This window comes from Octopus bimaculoides, chromosome 2, assembly GCF_046866305.1.
Source record: "Octopus bimaculoides isolate indiv1 chromosome 2, ASM4686630v1, whole genome shotgun sequence".
Lineage (NCBI taxonomy): Eukaryota > Metazoa > Mollusca > Cephalopoda > Octopoda > Octopodidae > Octopus > Octopus bimaculoides.
The window spans coordinates 53,137,903-53,158,322 of NC_142929.1; the positions used below are offsets into that span (position 1 = coordinate 53,137,903).

At 34.6% G+C, this 20,420-nt stretch overlaps 1 protein-coding gene across 1 annotated transcript in view; it reads left to right on the forward strand.

The window, feature by feature from the left end:
• LOC106867405 (GTP-binding protein Rhes) overlaps nt 1-11,348 on the forward strand; it is a 157,377-nt gene extending 146,029 nt beyond the window's left edge. The window contains exon 3 of the mRNA XM_014912266.3: nt 10,225-11,348. Within this exon, the coding sequence (XP_014767752.1) occupies nt 10,225-10,772 (548 nt within the window). The 3' untranslated portion in view covers nt 10,773-11,348. The remainder of the gene's footprint in view (nt 1-10,224) is intronic.
• Nucleotides 11,349-20,420: the final 9,072 nt, after the last annotated feature.

Below are 20,420 nucleotides of genomic sequence, written 5' to 3' on the forward strand. Positions count from 1 at the left end.
GGTGCCAAACTTTGGTATCAAGTACTACAGGAATGCCCGCACGGGTCGCCACTGCATGGTGCCAAAGGTACCGTCCACTGCATCTCACATAAGAACGAGATACTGCAGCAGCCTCGGTTTCAGAGGACCTCAGCTCTTCAATGCCCTGCCAAAACATTTGAGAGACATGCAAGACATGGATGCGGAGGTCTTCAAGACAAAACTTGACGCTTTCCTCTCCACGATACTAGACGAACCAATGGCTCGTAATGAGACGCAGCTTAGGGCAGCTGTGTCAAATTCTCTTATACACCAGATGTGCCATCAAAACTCTTGATTGGACCATGTCAGGTGGGGGAGAAGAGCCATGCAAGGAACGTCAAAATCACGGTGGTGCACCAGCATGACCGCAGCCACTTGGCTAAAACACATAAATAAATAAATAAATAAATATATATATATGTATGTATGTATGTATATGTATGTATGTATGTATATGTGTCACTCGCTTTAAGTTATAGATATCGGGAGCAAGCAATGATCTTTAAAATTCATGAGATTCGGAAGATGAAGTAAGCTTTTAAATTAATGCTCATGAATGGTCCGATAATTTCGACTTATTTTTACGTTAGTTTTTACATCTGCAATTTCTACTCTTTTTCCATATCGATTTATCCTTTAATTCTTATAAATAACTATAAATACTTCATGTAATGTTTTTTTCTTTTTAAATAGGCATTTTATTAGCAAGCTATATTTTAGCATACTGAATGCCTTTAAGATGTTTAGTGCGTTGGGTTTCTAGCTTTTCCTTGCATTTTAGTTTGGTCCGGTGAAATGACTAATTGGTTTCTAGCATTACTACAAGAACACAAATGTTAGTAAAAGTACATTCCATGAAATTCAACCACATTATTTTGACTGTTTATGTCTTAATGGTCCCAGCGGTATCAAAGCCAAAGTCGACCACGGCAGGAATTGAAACCAGAATGCAACAGATGTATAGAAATATTGCAAGACATTTAACCTGTCATTAACCCATCACTCTCTACTTAAACATGAATAATAATTTATTTTAATGAGGCACAAATAAGATCAGTCCATTAAGTCTTTTGCAGTATATTAGATATACAGTAGTGTATTAGAGGATAAAGATACAATGGAATTCAGTAAATTTTCTAGAGAGTGAAATACCATAATTATTCTTGTCTGTTTTCCTACTAACATATCAACATTTGAGTTGAGAAGATTGATTTAACTTCTTTAAAATCTCTTGTCAACTCAAATATTAACATATTTGTTACTAATATTCGTTGATTTATTATTATTACATAAATAATTGTTGTTCTTGATGTTATGGTTCAATCCAGTTTAGCCCTGATCGAGCAAAATTACTATAGATGCTCTGTTCTAATTACCATTGTTTTCCATTTTGGCCAATAAACAATTTTCGCTCTAGCCACCAGACTGAGAAGAAACTGAATGCATGTTTGTAGAGTCGCCCATCGGTCCGCTTACATCTTGAATAAGACCAGTTGAGAGCTCTGATAACTTGCAGAGGTTATCCTGATTCAGTAATGCTCATAATAACACGACCAGATCAAGGATTTTTAGGTGTCATGATCCTTGGCCTGAAGTTCTCCAAAATGGAACTTTAGTCGATCCTTATCTCTTTCAGAGATCTTTATCGTACTTGATCACCACCAAGCCTGTGTAGAAGTTCAAGGATTGATATTCCACTGTTCGTGTTGGTAGAGGCACTCTGAGTGCCTGATAACATTTTGTATGGAAGATGTATACTCTTGGTATACGTCTGAATCAAGGCTGCGACTTAAAGAGACTTATTTAAAGAGACGATTATGGTTAAACAGATGAGACAAACAGATCAGTCAGGTTATATCAGACTATGCAAGTTACACCATACAGAGAGTATTATCAGCTGATTGACATTCAGATTATTGGAATGTACTTTTTACACAAGAAATAAAAGTTAAGATACTCCATTCTAGTTGGATGAAAAAGCAGGGCAAGAAGCGAATCACAGGTGGTAACCAATCACAGAGGCGGTGTATGCGGAAACCACTTCTATTCGAATATTGAGAAGTAACTTCCTTTCAGTTAATTTCCTAGTTTTGTCTGAAAGTCTGACTGGCATCATTCCCAAATATCTTAAGATGATCATCAGTTCAGTGACTCACAACGTTATTTGACGTTGACTTGTCTTTCTAGTTTGTATTCCGTCAATATGATACCGACCACTTCAATTTCCAATGTACCAGGTGCCACCATGAAGGTAGCATCGTTCACGTATGCCTACACGGTCTTTCCGTCTTCCCATTTTAAGTGGGATGCTGCTCTTTGCCTGAAGTTTCCGCTGTGATGGCTTAACAGACAAAATCTATAGGAGCTATGAGATATGATAATCTTGACCGACCAAGCGGACAATTCGAAATAATTCGCAACGTTAGTTATTTAGTTTGACCGCCAGTCAGACACCCCGCTCTATTGAAGTAATATGAACTCTGAAAACGGGTCTGAAACCAGTTGCGCAAAAAACGCCTGCTAAGTAACGACAGTCGATCTTATCGAAGGTTTGAGAGTGATCTAAGTTGATCAGAACTTTAGTGAAACCGGACATATTACACATCGTCTCAAATACTTTGAAGATATCTTTAATCCTAGACAACCGAACAGCCCAACTTTCTTTGTTTCCCAAAGCTCCTCCGTAGTAAAGATAGAAAATGACTGTAGACATTTGTCGTGATTCTCACCGAAATCTTATCTCTCTCTCTCTCTGTACACACACACACGTGCACACACACACGTGCACACACACACACACACAACATACATACACTCACACGCACACAAACATACTCACACTAACACACACACGCACATACACACGCGCACACACGCACACACACAAGCATACTGCTATATTTAGAGAGCGCTTGCAGACAGTTCATCTCCGATAAATTCATCGTCAGGTCAATCCTTTGGCAGTATTTGAATCAGACTGCCACTAGATTATCAAATGCTACTTGAAAAGATATTAAACTGATGTACAGAAATTCAAAATGTCTGCTTTTCTTGGTATTGAGATGTTGGAAATAACGAATATTGAACTGTAGTCTCGAAAAGAAAAAAAAGCCAATGAAAGTATTAAAACAAAATATTTACTTTTACAAAATTTCTTATTTTTATTTATTTTTTCAGTTTCATTCGTTTATTTTACTGAACACATCAAAACAAAGAAAAATGATACATATAGCTTATAGATGTTTATATAAATATTAGACTAAAAAATATAAAACCATTCATTAAAATATTTTAATATCTGTCAAGAATACACCTCCACAGAAATATCAACTAAAAACTAAATTGAATAAAAAAATACTAAAATATTAAAATATCAGTTCTTAAGCAATTATTGTAATTATTATTGTTGTTGTTGTTGTTATTATTATTATTATTATTATTATTATTATTATTATTATTATTATTATTATTATTATTATTATTATTATTATTACTATATACAGTATGACTGAAAGCATGGGGAGGGGAGGTATTGAAATATCTTGTAACACAACGCAGACATTTAAATGGATAGGGTTTTTCTAAGGATGTGGGCAGTACTTGTCTGCACAGTGTTTTGGATTTCTCTGAGACATAGTTCTCCTGGGATCTTACATAAATGTTTCTGGCATCCCATTTTTATCATACCTAGGGCACCTACAATAGCAGGAACAGTTCTCGTTTTACGATACCACATCTTTTGTATTTCAATTTCCAGGTCCTTATTTTTACTTACTCTGTCAAATTCATTGACAAATATCTTTTTATCAGTGGAAACACTTCCATCTATTAGTGTACAAGTCTTTTGTTTCTCTATCAGGATAGTGAAATTTTTACCTTAAATGACTGGATCAGGATGATGGTCATATCAGTAAGTGTCAGTGCTGATTTTGTACTGTTTACATATTTCCCAATGTACATACTGTCCTGCCCTATCGTGTCGATTTTTATATTTGTTTGGTGTCAGTGTAGGACATCCCGAGACGACATAGTTTATTGTTTCATCAAATGTGTCGCAGAATCTACATTTAGGGTCAGAACCGTTCTAAAGAACGTTAACCTGGTAGTTTTTTTGTGAGCAAGCTTTGGTTTTGTGCCGCCAATATGGAACCTTCAGTCTCTGCTTTCAGTCCTGAACTTCTCAGCCACTGATGGGTTGTTGATTGATTTACATCCGCATTTTGACTTTGAAGTATATACTGTTTATGCAGAGGCCTCTGGCTCCATCTGCTCGTTCTTTTTTGCAGCCTGCTTGCTCCATTTTGCTTGTTTTGTAGCAGTGGTTTCAGGTTCTACAAATATTATTTCAGGATTAATGTCAAGTTGCCTTACGAATTTGCAAGCTTGCTTGACAATCGAAAGTGACCTTTTGCTTTATTATTATTATTATTATTATTATTATTATTTTATGTTTGACTTTTGTTTTGCATTTGTACAAGTTGGATCCAAGTCTCACCCAGAGACCTCAAGAGACAACAAGTTAGAAGTTCATGTAGGTGTTATGCCTAGGGTACCATATATTTGGATTTGTACAGTTTTGTTCAAGTGAATGTTTAAGAAACCATAAGAAAATTATGTTTGCTTTAAAATTTGAGATCACATAGACAGTATTTTACGTAGGATATGGGCAGTTCCCATGAGCACTATCTTTTGGACTTCAGCCATTTTGGGGTTTCCTGGTATCTGAGCTAGGTAGTAATCAGCCCGTTATTATTATTATTATTATTATTATTATTATTATTATTATTAACAATAATAATAATAATATTTTTTTGTTTTCAAAATTGTAAATACTTATCGCAGTTTAAATGATTTTCTTTATATCTGAACATATTTTTCTTCTTTTTGATTGTTTTATTTTCCTTGAAGAAATTTGTGATGTTTAGTCATGATCAACATATCTTATTTTCCGGCATACAAGCCAATGTAGTATATATTTAGTGTAGATATTTAAATATTACCATGCCACATTTCACATAGGATTTTTTAGTGTTCTAAATTCGTCTTGGTATATAAGTCGACGTATTTTCTTTGCAAATTTTAGTATGAGAAATTTCACTTCTTTTTTCGTAACGGAGTAAAATGATTTTCAGCATAGTAGTTATTCTACTTATCTGTTCTGTCTATCTTCTACGCATTTTAGTCATTGGACTGCAGCCATACTGGGGAACATCCTTGAAGGATTTAGTCTTATGTTTCGATCTCATCTGTTATTTTTTTAAACGCCTACTGCTTATTCTGTTATCACTTTTGCAGAACCACTAAGTTACGGGGAACATAACAAACCAACACCAATTATCAAGCGGTGTGATACAAACACACGCACACAATTATCTATCTATCTATCTATCTATCTATCTATCTATCTATCTATCTATCTATCTATCTATCTATCTACCTACCTACTTACCTACCTACCTACCTATCTATCTATCTATCTATCTATCTATCTATCTATCTATCTATCTGTTTGTCTGTCTGTCTGTCCGTCTGTCTGACTGACTGCCTGTCTGTCTATTCGGTTATGTAATTCCTACTAAATGTCTTTAGTGCTTTTCTTTTTATGTGTGTGTGTGAGCTTGTGTGTGTGTATGTGTGTACTCGTGGAAAACTCACAAAACACGGTCACATTGACCACTGGGTCAAGTGCTCTCTCCCCACCATTCACCCTCAATTTCATCCACCTTTCAGCAAGTTTACAGGAAGGCAGCACTTATTTCTCCACCTTCACTTTCCATGTCAAGGGAAATATGAAAAATTTGAGGAAACCTCGGCCAAAGTAGGAAGTGTATCTTCAATCATTTCAGTCAGGTACACTATACAACCTCATTCACAAAAGCTACCAGGAAGATAAACACTGCCAATCTTTCCCGGCTGCATCTTAGGCCTCCAACGGTCAGAGCTTACTCTACATTTACATTTGTATGTGCAGGTTTATTCTTTTATTCTTTTATTCTTTTACTTGTTTCAGTCATTTGACTGCGGCCATGCTGGAGCACCACTGTTAGTCGAGAAAATCGACCTCAGGACTTATTCTTTGTAAGCCTAGTACTTATTCTATCGGTCTCTTTTGCCGAACCGCTAGGTTACTGGGATGTAAACACACCAGCATCGGTTGTCAAGCGATGGTGGGGGGGACAAATACAGACACACAAACATACACACACACATACATACATACATATATATATATACTTATATACGACGGGCTTCTTTCAGTTTCCGTCTACCAAATCCATTCACAAGGCTTTGGTCGGCAGTGGGACTGAACCCGAAACCATGTGGTCGGTAAGCAAGCTACTTACCACACAGCCACTCCTTGTGGAACAGCAGCAGGTTCCTAGGCATGCAAGTCTTCTCTATCCATGTCACTGATTGGACCAAGAAAAGGTCAATGACTGATACTAAGTTAGACGTTGCTGTCAGAACGCAAATACCTGAAACAGATACCGCAAAACATCGCTTTCTGACGTCCTAGGACTTCTACCAATCGCCCATCGTAGGTTGCTACATTTTTCTTAAAAAGCGACAGAGTTGATCTCGGCCGATTTTGAACCCAGGGTGCAGAGAGTTGGCACAAATACTGCCACGCGAGAGCTCTATCCAACGACATGAGGATGCTATCGAGTCGCACTTTCAACAATAATGAATAATTTACTTAGTTTTACTACAACACACAATTACAAGCTAATTAATAAGTATGGAGCGTGTGAAAAAAAAACAAAAAAACTTGAAATATATTATATATTTTCACCTTTGCTAAATTACTATTTCTGGTGTAGTATCGATGGAAGCAAACACACTTCTTATAAGTTGAGTCATTACTAACGCAGTCTTATCCTTTAACTTAAAATCCTAAGATGTTATCTGCAAGAAGTAACATATGTACATTAGAGATAAATCCTTGAGACACTAATCTGGGATATTAATCTAATGTAGGATCATCAGAATCGTTGGCTTCCCCGAAGAAACGTGGTCTTCTGTACAGAGTCATTTGAATAATACATCTGATCACGCTAACATGAGCAAATTTTGAGCGCAATGCATACACGTGCGCGCACACTCACACACACACACGCTCACACAAAACAGACCCGTACAAGTATACAAGTACACACATACGCACGCATACACGCATGCATACATATAGCATGAACATATATGTTGTTTGTACCTAATTTTGTGAATACGCGGATACTTACGATACACACATATATGTAGGTGTGTATGTATTAATGTGTATGTGCATGTATCTGTTCATGCGTGTGTGTGTGTGTGTGTGTGTGTGTGTGTGTGTGTGTGTAGAACATTGTATTTTCCGAGGCATGAAACTTATAGTAGCTCGTAGATAAATATTGTTTATATGTATGTGCATGTGTGTATGCGCGCACGTGTGCGTGTGTGTGTGTGTGTGTGTGTGTGTGTGTGTGTGTTTGCATTTTGGTTACTAGCTTGTGGTATATATGCTATTAGAGGAAAATTATGAGACAAGGAGGAGACAAACACAGTTAATACGTAAGCTCAGGCAAGTGAAAAACGTGGTTATAAGAGAGTAAAAATACGATACGAAACGATAACAAGAATATGTAAAATGAAAATAAATGCATCAAAAAAAGTGGACGGAAATATAAGATTTCGAGTGATGCCCTATATCAATCAGAAGGAAAGGAAATAAAAGACAGGCCAGAGAATAGGTAAAAGAAATGATACTGAATTAACGACCTCTGTTTCGATGCTAGTCATAGTAAACATAAATATATCCTTTATTTTTTACTTGCTTCTTTCAATAGAGTGTAACCCACGCCGGGGTATCGAGTTGGAGAGTTCAGTCCACCATATCGACTCTGTACTTATTTGTGTAAAGCCTGTCATTTATCGCTCTTTTTTGCTGAACTACTAAAGTACGGGGACGTAAACAAACCGATACATGTTGTCAGATGGTGAGTGGAGCGCACACATATACAAGGACACACACATGCACGCACACGCACACACACAGGCACACACGCACGCAGAGAGAGAGAGAAAGAGAGAGAACGAGTGAGAGAGAGAGAGAGAGAGAGTGAGAGAGAGAGAGAGAGAGAGAAAGAGAGAGAGAGAGAGAGAGAGAGAGGGAGAGAAAATACTCAACACATTTAGTAGGAGTTACGTAAACGAAAGCCTGAATGAGCTAGGTTTCTGTAAAGAAGAGTGCGGAATTTTAAATCACATGGAGCCGAATCAAAATGTTTTAAATACTACTACTACTAATAATAATAATAACTCTGTGTGTGTGTGTGTGTGTGTAGTGTAGAGTAGTGTATTGTTCCGTTGATCGTAGTATCAGAGACCGGCTTTATTTTGTTTTGAGTCTGAATGGTTGTTTGATTGGTTTATGGTTTATGGTATATATGCTATTAGTGTAGCATCTATTCCCTTATGTGCAACAGCACTGCGCAGGGAAAACAAAATTCAATTATGAGTTATAAGCAGCACTAAAAATATAAACATTATCGATACCACATATCGTTTATGCCTTCCGGGGTGTCTCAATTACACAGTATAGAGGAGCTGCAAAATTACACCGAAATATCGATATCCACTGTTCTCGATCATTCATAAGACGAATTGTCTCACCTGATTTGATTATTAAATATTTTGGTTTTTCAACACTCTGCGTCTTTAAGTGACATTTCGTCTGGCGTTGTCCCGCTGTTAAGAAGCGAATTAACAAAACACATACAGTAATTATGCGGTATCGATAATGTTTGCATTATTAGAGTTACTTGTCTTTATGTTCTGAGTTCAAATTCTGCCGACGCTGGCTATGCATTTAATTTTCTCAGGGTCGATAAAATAAATACCTGTTGAGTACAGAGTTCAATGTAATCGACTAATCCACTCCCCTGAAATGCTGGCCTTTTGTCAAACCTTAAAAGCATCATTAACGTTGCTTGTAATTCATACTTTAATATATGTGTTCAAATGTGTATATGAATGTATATCAATGAGAGAGGGGTGAGGGAGATGAAATAACTTAAGAATGGAACAAAAATGCGAGTCAATTATTTTAGCATGTGAAATATGTTCATTTATCTGAGGAATTGTTGCTGCTAGATCTTGAATCTTCTATGTTATAAATGTGTGTTTCAGTGTAACTTTCAGTTTTTAATGACACTTCGACGTATTTTTCATCTAAATATCCTTCATTGGCTTGCTGATTTTTCTATGGTCAATTATGCAAAACGGAATTTGTTTTTAGGATAATTTCCATTATACATAATATATACATTGTTCATTTGTTATGTGACACTAGAATTACTAGGCTTTACATCAAAATTACAAGCCTGTATATAAGTTTGTATAATTTATGTAATTTATGTAACTAATTATCTCAGTGTTTTGTACGTGTTAAATTTGCAAAAATTGTTTTTACATTCGATGGGTATTTAACTTTACTTACGTCGCTTACGCCACAGGAAAACACAGTATCTGACTTCTCTTTTACCTGAAGGCAATTGAGCTAATCCTTCATTGATTTAATATGGCGTTCCATTTAACGTACTTGTAAGTGAAATAAATACTTTATCAGTTTTCCCCATTTTCTTATAAATCCATTCTATATATAAAAAAAAAGTAGCTGATTTAATAAATTCTTGCGCCTCTGGTAGTTTGTCTCTGAAATTCGATGTAGGACTATGTCTATATAGTACAAAAAAAATTGTATATAAAATTTATTTTCTGAAAATTGCATTTAATATTGCTCAGAATTTCCTGGGGATCTTAGCAACAATTTAGTGGCAAGTATTTCAGCAGGTTAACTTACAATCAAGCTACTCAGCGCATGACATCAGACATTCTGTAGTGGCGTAGGCTGAAAGGTGCACACGGCTGAAGAAGTAAACAGCTCGTTGCAGTTTTGCTTGTCAGTTAGCTTCCTGGAAAATGTCGTTCATCACTTTACTGTGCTTTGTATGTACACGCACGCGCACGCACACACACACACACACACACACACACGCACACACACACACACGCACAAAGAAATATATGGAAAGCTTATCTTCAGACATATACACACATACGTATGTGTATGTATTGTATACACATGCACATGTGTTTGTAATTATGTACTTATATATGTATAGAAGGAATATAATATATTTGTTTTATTATATTTTTCAGGTGACTTGTTTATCCTCGTCTATTCTATCGACAGCCGAGAGTCTTTTGAAGAAGCTATACGACTACGAGAACAAATTCTAGAATGTAAAGGTCACTGTGCAGGTTTAAAGAGTCAAAAGACTTTGGATATCCCAATGGTTATTGTCGGTAACAAAGCTGACAAAGAAAGTGAAAGGGTTGTCGAAGCCTCAGAAGTGACTAAGCAGATAGAAGGACAGCATGGCTGCGCTTTCGTTGAATCATCAGCAAAAAAGAGCGTTAATGTTGATGAAGTATTTCTACGTTTATTTGAAATTGCTAAACTCCCTTCAGAAATGAGTCCATCAATGCACCGCCGAGTTCAGCCAACATACATTGGTTCAACTAGTGGTAACAATCAAAGAAAAGGAATGTCTATTCGACGAAAAATGAGTGATGCTTGTGGAACTGTTGCACCAAATGTACGTAGACCAAGTATTAGAACTGACCTGCTTGTTGCTCAGACAAGGACAGGGCGCACTAAAACCTCACCAGATGGAGCACGTGAATCTAAATGTCTGATACAGTGATCTATTTGACAAGAACTGTTTTTTGTTTCCATTTTGAAAAGCAAATTATAATTTCATTGAAAACTGGAATTCTGACAGGAAACTTTGCCTATAATATTCTCTCGTTTGTACGGATTGGAACAATAAGCAAATACTTCCTTTTAACTTGTTCTGTGCACGTAAATATTCCTGAACAGATTAGAAATATAACTCAACATACAGAGCTGATTTTCTGTTGAAAGTGACACATTGAAGTATATGTTTTTAAACGTTTTGTATTATTTTGTAGATTGCTAGATCGGCTGTATTTTTCATCAACTGGTTGATATATTTTTATTTATTCATCTATTTCTACTAGAAAAGTAATTTAAACAAGTCTCAATTGTAGTTTGAATTTCTGAGTACTAAAAAAAACTATTTTCAAATATTTCGTCACCGCTCAGGTGGTTTTGTATCACTTTCAATAATGTAATTCAGATACATGTGAATTAATAAGTTTAAAGGGCTCACAATTTTTAATATTCAGGATTTCAGATTAGAAAGCAGACTTTATAAATACTTATTGCCAAAGTTAATTCATTAAAAACTATATGAAAACATGTGATTTCCTTACCTTTATAAGTGGATACAATAGCAAATTTAATAATTTAAATACATTTCAGATCATATCAGGAATTGAAAGTTAAAGACATCGTTGAACTTTATCACTCATTATCTACAAGGAGCTCACAAAGTAAAGCTGCTCCAGTTTCCACTCTAGCGATGATAACATTTCTTTCTTGTCTATTTATTTCTTCTGAAACATTCTATCAATTCCTGCCTTAAATTCATCCGCCGTTTTCACATCCAAACACACTACTAGAAGTGTTCTCAACCACTTACCAAACTGTGAGAAAAATGTATAAGTATTCTTCCACCAGCCAAATCCTGTTTCATTTTATTTAAATTTTACCTTTATAAACTGCAAGAGAGAAATATTTTTCTTAAAGAATTTAAACCCACTTATGCATGTCATCCATGCAGAATCTCGGATAACTAATGAGGAATCCTATTATATTCAACTAGGTCTTTATAAAACACAATACAAAAGCGCTGCATTATGGGTGTCTTTCTATTTTGGCTACTTATATAATCACTAACAATTTTGCTTAAAGCAATACTATTTTTTTAAGAGAAACACAGGTAATAATCTGAAAACATTAATTCTGAAGACACTGGCATTTTCTTTTATAATAAATGCATAAATTATGAAGAGAACAGCTGGAATCCACAGACATTTTCTATTTTACTTAGTTGGCCTTTTGCAGTTTATTTCTTAGATTCTTTGTTAGTCGGGCGCAAATATAATTTTCTCAAAACATTACTGCACATTTGAACCCTGACACTACTAGTGTTTGTGGCAGGGATGTAGCATTCGTCGACATTAAGAGAGTCAACAACCGGACATTCTGCTCATAAATTTCCTTTTTTCCATTGTTTGATTTTCATCTTCATAATCTAATGACAGTCGAACATCTTTCTTACTAACGGTGATTTTATACGACACAGTGTCAAATGACAGACACATTGATATAAATTATACTTACAGACATTTACAAATTTACTATGTGTACACACAAAGAGAGAGACTGGGAAAGAATAAAGTATAACAATATGTGAATACACAAATACAGATTCTCGCATTATATACATGGACTCCAAGTATGAGAATTAGGTGTGGTATATTTTTCTAATACAGAACACAATCCAATAACTTTAACATTATGAACTCCCATAACGAGAGAGTTTTTTTCCTTAATGACGGAAATATTGGGACTAATCCATTCCACCTTTACAGTTTATCACTGTTATACAATATTATTTTAATGTTAACATCATTATTATTATTTTTATGTTTTCGTTTCTTGAAATATTATTTTCCAGTTCTATTTGATATTGTAACGGGGATGATGAACTTTTTTCTATAAGCTACCCAAATGAGGATGAGAATGTTGTTGTTGATGATGATGATGATGATGATGATGATGCTGAGGAGGAGGAGGAGGAGGAGGCGGAGGAGGAGAAGGTTGTTGTTGTTGCTGTTGTTGTTGTTGTTGATGATGATGATGATGATGATGATGATGATGATAATGATGATGATGATGATGAGCTTGCTAGTGGTGGTAATGATAATGGTGGTAATGGTAATGATGATGATGACGACGCCAAGTGAACTACATTTCTTTGAGTTCACTAGTGACAAATCCATCATCAAATTTTACAGCCTAGATTGAACTTAGACAGTTTGATATTAGTTGCAAGTAATATAAAAAAAATGTTGTGGAGGTAAGAAGTATATCTTAATGGTATATTTAATAATCAATTATTGTCATTTATTAAACAGTTTCATTATCAATAGTTGTGTTTCGAGTAATTATTTGTTGTAACTGGCACGAATATCAAGCATCGTAGAATCTCTCATTGAGTGACAGGATACGAGTTTGGATTGTGTGAATGTGTGTGAGACGTCGTGAGTGGAGAGAGTGTATATTACAGAGCACCAGATGAAAAACGTACGTCGTGACTCCAGAGATAATTATACCAGTCTCGTTAATCATGAATATACTCTATTCAAATGAAATCTTGAGACAAGTTTCAAATTTAGTATAGCAACAGAGACGATGATAAAGTATATGTAGTTATAAAGTTCATTTCGCAATCATTTGGGCCATCGATAGATGTGTAGCATATTAAGGAAATATCTTCTACCATAATTGGGGTCGAAGCCCTCTGAATGAACTTTTCTAGAAGCGTGTATATGTGTGTGTGTATGTGTGGGTATGTGCGCGTGTGCGTGTACGTGTGAAAGTATATTAAATAGACAGCGCTTGTTCTTGAGGGGCAAATTTAATCTTATGATATATGGGATAAAACTTATGGCCTGAAGGAGCGCATATACTGAGTAAAACTTCTCTTAAAATCATTGGCTGTGAGACCTGTAAACTTCCTTGGATTACCATTAAACGAAGTGAAACTACATATACAAATTCACACATACACACACACACACACACACACACACACACACACACACACACACGCTCACACACTCATAAACACACACACACACACACACACACACACACACATGCACACCCTCTCTCTATCTGAATGTCTGTTTGTCTCTCAAAGAAAGAGAGAAAGAGAGAGAGAGAGAAAGAGACTGACAGAGGGAGAGAGAGAGAGAGAAAAGCACATACATCTATCGTAAAATCGTATCAGTTTTTGGTAGTTGCAGCAGTAGTCTTTGAAGACCGTAGGTATATGTTATTTTTTCTGTTAGAGCAATCAGCAGCTTATGATACCACCCTCAGTCGTAGCAGGCTCACCCATTAGCAGTCAGAAGCTAGTCAGCAGTGGCCCTTCCTGTAACAGTCACTGGAAGTCGATATTAGCTATTCCACTCTATGATAAAAATCACCCGATGAGAAGGAGTTTCATTTATCCAGTGGTAACAAGCCTTACTTGGAACTTGTGGAAAGCTTGTTACTCAGAACTAAGCATTATATAACTATACATAAGCATTATGTATATAATGTATATAAGCATACATTACATAAGTATACATAAGCATTATATAAGTATACTTTATATAAGTATAAGTATATACAAATTCACAAACACACACAAACACACACACACTGTCTATTTGTCTGTTTGTCTCTTACAGAAAGAAAGAGGGAGAAAGAGAGACAGACAGACAAAGGGACAGAGAGAGAGAGAAGCCCAGACATATATACATATATAGAACCACAAATTGTTTTAGAATGTATTGTATGAAAGTGCATAGGGTGTAAAGCATGGAATCGCATACGTAATACCAGTGTTATGGTATATATATATATATATATATATATATATATATATATATATATATATATATATATATATATATATATATATATATATATATATATATATATATATATATATATTAATATGTTAAAAGTTAAATTTTCAGTGCGTCATTATTCGATTCTATGCTAACTAGAGGAAATAATAGGATGATTACCTTTCCTTACCATCAAACCTGGTGCATAATTTTAAAACTGAAAAGTTATTCCCTATGCGTATACATTTGTGTGTGTGTGTATGTATATATATATACACACATTTACACACACACACACACACACACACACAGGTAGCTACACACACTCACACACACATACGTATCTATATGCGTGTGTGTGTAGTTAACGATGTCTGCACCCATTTGTATGTATATGAATATATTTTAATATACTTTGTGTAGTGTAGTTCATACATGCAAATTCAGTATACGTTCTTACATTTGCATATGCTAATCCCCATAATTTTGGCAATGTTCAAACTGACTCTAATCCATGCATTACTTAAATTTGAATTAGCTGAAAATTAAGCCAAACCCTGCCAGAAGTTATAACATCGTCTCTTCTGTTAATGAGTGATTTGCCTAGATCCTATAAATTCTATCTCATTCGTATAACTGATTTATAGACATTTCATTAATAGCTTTATGTCAGAGCTGGTCGATCAAACCTACCAACAAATAGTTTCCAACCGTCACCATCCAGTAATATACTCCAGACACAATGTAACTACAACTACTATATTGAGAAGGTAGTTCTTTTTGTTTAAGGTTACGGTATGATCTGACAATTATTCGGCGGTTAATTCTTGGAGAAATAGAAGTTTCATCGTTTTAATTCAATAACAGTATATATTGTTGGTAATTTTGCTGTCGTCACTTTTGCATTTAATTCTTCATCTAATTTGATTTAAAATTACCCTGATAAATTATTGCAGCGTCCACATCAGCTTGATAAATGAAATTCTGCAAATCATTTCAAACCGATTAAATGTCTCCAAATTTACAGAAGTGATAAAAGGGATATTGTGTAATTTTGATATCTCGAATGAAGAATTTCAGTGACTTCAAGTGAAATGTATTTTATTGGGAATATAAACTAGGACATTCATTTGATTTATCGGAAGCTTATCTCCATTTTACCGAGCATTTCCAGGTAGTGATGGATCGCTTAGGAGTCCGTTTCATGTCTTGTCTCCAACTCGCTTCATCAGTTGGGAACAGCCTCTATTAAAGATGAATGTCCCACCTTAGTATTCCTTAGACTCTGAGCTATATTATCTATAAACTGTATAAAAATCGCTTCCATGATGAAATAAATCAGGAAGCTATGATTGAAGAATGCACTAAATTAGAATATAAATGTGTTTTCCACAAAGAGACGTTGTCAATTTTAGTAACTCATTATCATATATATTTCTTCATACGGAGAGCACATAATCAATTTTCTTTCTAGGCTTTTAGAGTTTTATCTTTATTTTATTAATATTTGAAGTGTATTATGATTTAGCTTTCAAACTTGATAGTAAGAAATCAATTTATCAGATGTTAGCTATAAATGAAGTAGATATATTAATAATGCAAAAGTCAATAGGTTTATTGACATTGAAAATAAATATTTCCAAAGTGAAACAAAACCCCAAACAACAAGCTGACTAACTTTTTGCTTTGTATTTTCAAGGCTGGTACAAGAAGAGGTTACTGCTATTGAATACTACCAAAAGTAATTCTATATATTGTTTTGTATTCAGTCAAAAGTTATGTTGTTTTGTTTTCAGTCCTTTCAGATGCGGGCAATATAGTTGGAAAAAAATCTGAGAAATAAATAGATTGGAAGAAAGGGATGAGGAAGAGAGGAATTATTATATTCTTTGTATCTATGACACAAAGGTATTCTCTTAGATACAAGGGGTTTCATATTTATAACTGCTTTTCATGTTTTTCAGGTGCATATTATATGTTCGCGCATATATACACACATTCCATATTTATCTATGTAAATATGCGGGTGTGAAGAGTGCACAAAGATAATCAGAGTACTGTGTACATAATATAGAATGAAATATCTAATAATGTTAGCAATTCATTTACTCGTTGACGCGAATAAGTTAAGGGAGGAGAATAAACTCGTTGCATACTAGTTTGGGGCCGAATTATATCACTTGAGCTGGCTAAAATTAACAAGGTGGAAGAATTCTGATACAATGGATATTGCCATTGTATATGGTTGGGAGATAATTCATTATATTCAACTGTTGAATTTAAGAGAAGGGAAATCGGATGGGAAAAAAGTATAAGGAATAAAGCCTAAGCAAAGAGATAATGACACTAGGGAAAGTATAAAAGTTAGAGTTGAACTCATTCAATATAAATGTATACTCAGAGTATATATTATTGAATAAAATATTTAGTAGTGTTAGTAATTCCGGTTACATGTGCACCAGAATTAGATATATTTGTTAAATATAAATAGTTTGAGGGCGAGTTTTGTCCCGTGGGCTAGATAAAAATAACATAGTTGAAGAGATGGGATACAATGGTACAAAAGCAACTGTGCACTATTCAATCTGAGATCAGAAGTCATTGATATACGTCGTCCTTGCGATAAATATTTGCTAAAAAACAGGTTTCATATAGTTAAGAGTTCTGATATAACTGGATTGGAAGCAATACATCATATTAAATAGCTAAAGAGAGAGGAGGTCGATTGGGAAAATTTTTTATCAGGACTCTTAACTAAATGAAATCATGACTTATCAGTTTTTTAGCAAATATTTATCGCAGGGACGACGTATGTTAATCATTTCTGAGCTCAGATTGAATAGTGCGCAGCTGTTTTTGTACCATTGTATCCCAACTCTTCAACTATGTTATTTTTAGCTAGCCCACGGGACAAAACTCGCCCTCAAACTATTTATATTTAACGAATATATCTAATTCTGGTGCACATGTACCATTTTGTATAATTTATATATTCCGATGGTCATAAACTTTATGGTGAGTGCTGCAACGCATTTTTTGAGGTCCAAAACATAAGTTTTCTTATATTCCGATTTTTTATGTTCCCGAAGGAAGAATTGTGGTTGAAGTGTCTCTGAATTTACCTTCACGACACCTACATTATGTCTATACACTATGTTTAGACTTGCTTTCGGTATTGATATCAAGCGGTTGATAATTGCTTCTATACTGCTTCAACGAATACAAAGATGCATTTATATTGTGGCATATGCAGATATCATTAGCAGTTATTTTTGTGGGATTACCTTTTATTTAGCTTTTTTTCTTATATTTGTAGTAGAGCTATGATTCAATTTTAGTTTTATTTATTGTTTAATATCCTACATTGGCGAGTAAGAGGCGGAAGCTGTTTTAAGGCTAGGAAATCTTCAACTATGTTAAATGTAATCTTTAATAATAAAGAAGTCATATGGCAAATAATATCGTAGCGACTTTCCTTGTTAGCGTATGGTAGAGTGGTTAGCAGTGGATTTAATATCATCTTTGAATTCACTAGTTTTTAGTGCTTTATCACATTAGGATGCAAGTTTGAAGAAAATTTCTTCATTCGATAACAGTTCTGAGATTTTTCTGCTATTATTTAGGCTTTTGAAAACCATTTAATACTTCACAACGTTTCCTTGGCTTTATTTGAAAGCGTAAATTTTGGGGTTATTTCTTAATAAGTTGAAATTTATGTAGGTCTTGAGATTGTTGTGTCGACGCCCCCAAGCGAAGAAGTAGGATCGCCCAAGACATATAAATAAAGGTAGTCTGGCCGTGGTAGGAGTTGAGTAGCTGTTGAGTAGCAGTCGGTTAGCGGTTGAGTAGAGGTCATCCGAAGGTGCTAGATAGCAGTAGCTTGAGACATGACAGTGATATATTTCTATTCTTATTTATGTATCATATATCTAAGGAGTCGCATTAAAAACATCTATGTGCTTGATTGTTGCAGGCAGTTCTTTTTGTTTAACCTGAAGTAACAACTGAATCTTTAAATGCTGTGTCACAGAAGAAAGCCGTTCATCGCATGAGTTTGACTACAGCTTCCTAGTCTCCCTCTCTTTTTCCTTCTCCTCCTAGCTGTACAATATATATATTTGCAGGTGTGTTACTTTAGCATGTGTTTCCGTATGAGTGAATAACTAATTTATTCCTACCACTTTATGGAAACATGTTAAAATGAACCATGAATTCAAACTTGAATTTCGGATTTCTGAAATTTGTTTCGGTGACACAATAATTTTAAATTGTCACTCTATGACTTCTAAAATGTTTGAAATTCAAAAGCACAGCGGAGTAGCATAAACTAGTTTTACTTTCCATTAATAGATATACATGGATCAAATCAAATGATTTCATCACCTTACAAATACACACATTTTCGCCAGTGTAAGATATGAATATTTTCAAATCTTCCATTGGCAAGCAAGAGTTATATGCTTTCGATTAATTTTGATTCAAATATAGTTGTACTGCATAGGAAAGAAAATTTCACTCACACATAAAAGAAAATCAAAAAAGAATGAATGTTATATAATTTCATCCCCTTATCTGTTCAATTTGTGGATTTATTTTAGTGGCAAATCAATATTGTCTAAAATCATAAAACATCGCAATAGGCAACGGTATTAAGTTTGAGAGTCTTTGCTTTTTTCCTTATTTTAAAACAATCTAGTAGTGTTCATCAAAGTATCAGATTAAAGCGAAACTGAATTCATTTCCAAGAACTGTCTCATACACCGGATTTAAAGACTCCACTGTCTGTCAGTGTGTATATGTATGTGTGTGTGTGTGTGTCTGTGCGTGTGCGCTCGTATTTGTGTATGTGTTTGTGCATGTGTTAGTGTGTGTGTGTATATATGTTCATGTATATATCTATATATGTGGGTATTGGCGTATTCATATGCATATAGGTATTAATTTCATTCAACAAAGAGCTTTTACAGGAATTGTATTTATTCCAATCTGTTATTTCCACCATCACATCAATCAAGATCAAGATCATCATCATCATCATCATCATCGTCATCATCATCATCATCATCATCATCATCATTATCGACAGTAGCAGTTTTTGTTGGTGAATTAATTCGTAATTAAGAGTTTCAAGTCTACAATAACAAGCCTTATTATTTGCAGCATAAGTTATGCTAGAATTAAAGTTATCACAAGCACCAGACTTTGTTTTCGAAACACATAAGCAGCAACATGATATCATTTTAAAGCAAATACGTAAACAATTTTGAGATTAGCGTGAGGAGAAACAAAACTTTTCGATTTTATATCGAATAAATCCTCCTTACTTTTATACAGGGTGTATAAATAAGATTGTGACTGAACGACTATAAGACATTCTATATGATAGTCGTGAACCACATCTCCGGTGATCATACAACTGTAGGTATTAGAGACGGTATATTACAATCTTCTGAACATCAGGACAGCATTTTCCAGTTAACCTCGATTATAAGTTTGAATTTAAATAAACTTTAACAACTATTAATATATTGTCAATTAATATTTCTCAAAACTTAATTATAGTTTAAACTGTTTGTACCTTTAAACAAATAAATACTGTATTTTAAACTTTGAAGTGTCACTACCAGAAATCTTTATTTCGAAGATGTAAATACCAAAAATCAACTGAGAAAATTTCGAAGAAAAAAAATTGTTTTAATAGTTATTGTGATAAATTACTTTTGCTTGGTTTTTGAGGATCACCAGAGATTATTTAAAGAAATGTGGAACAATTAATTCTCCATTATTTTCTTCTGAAA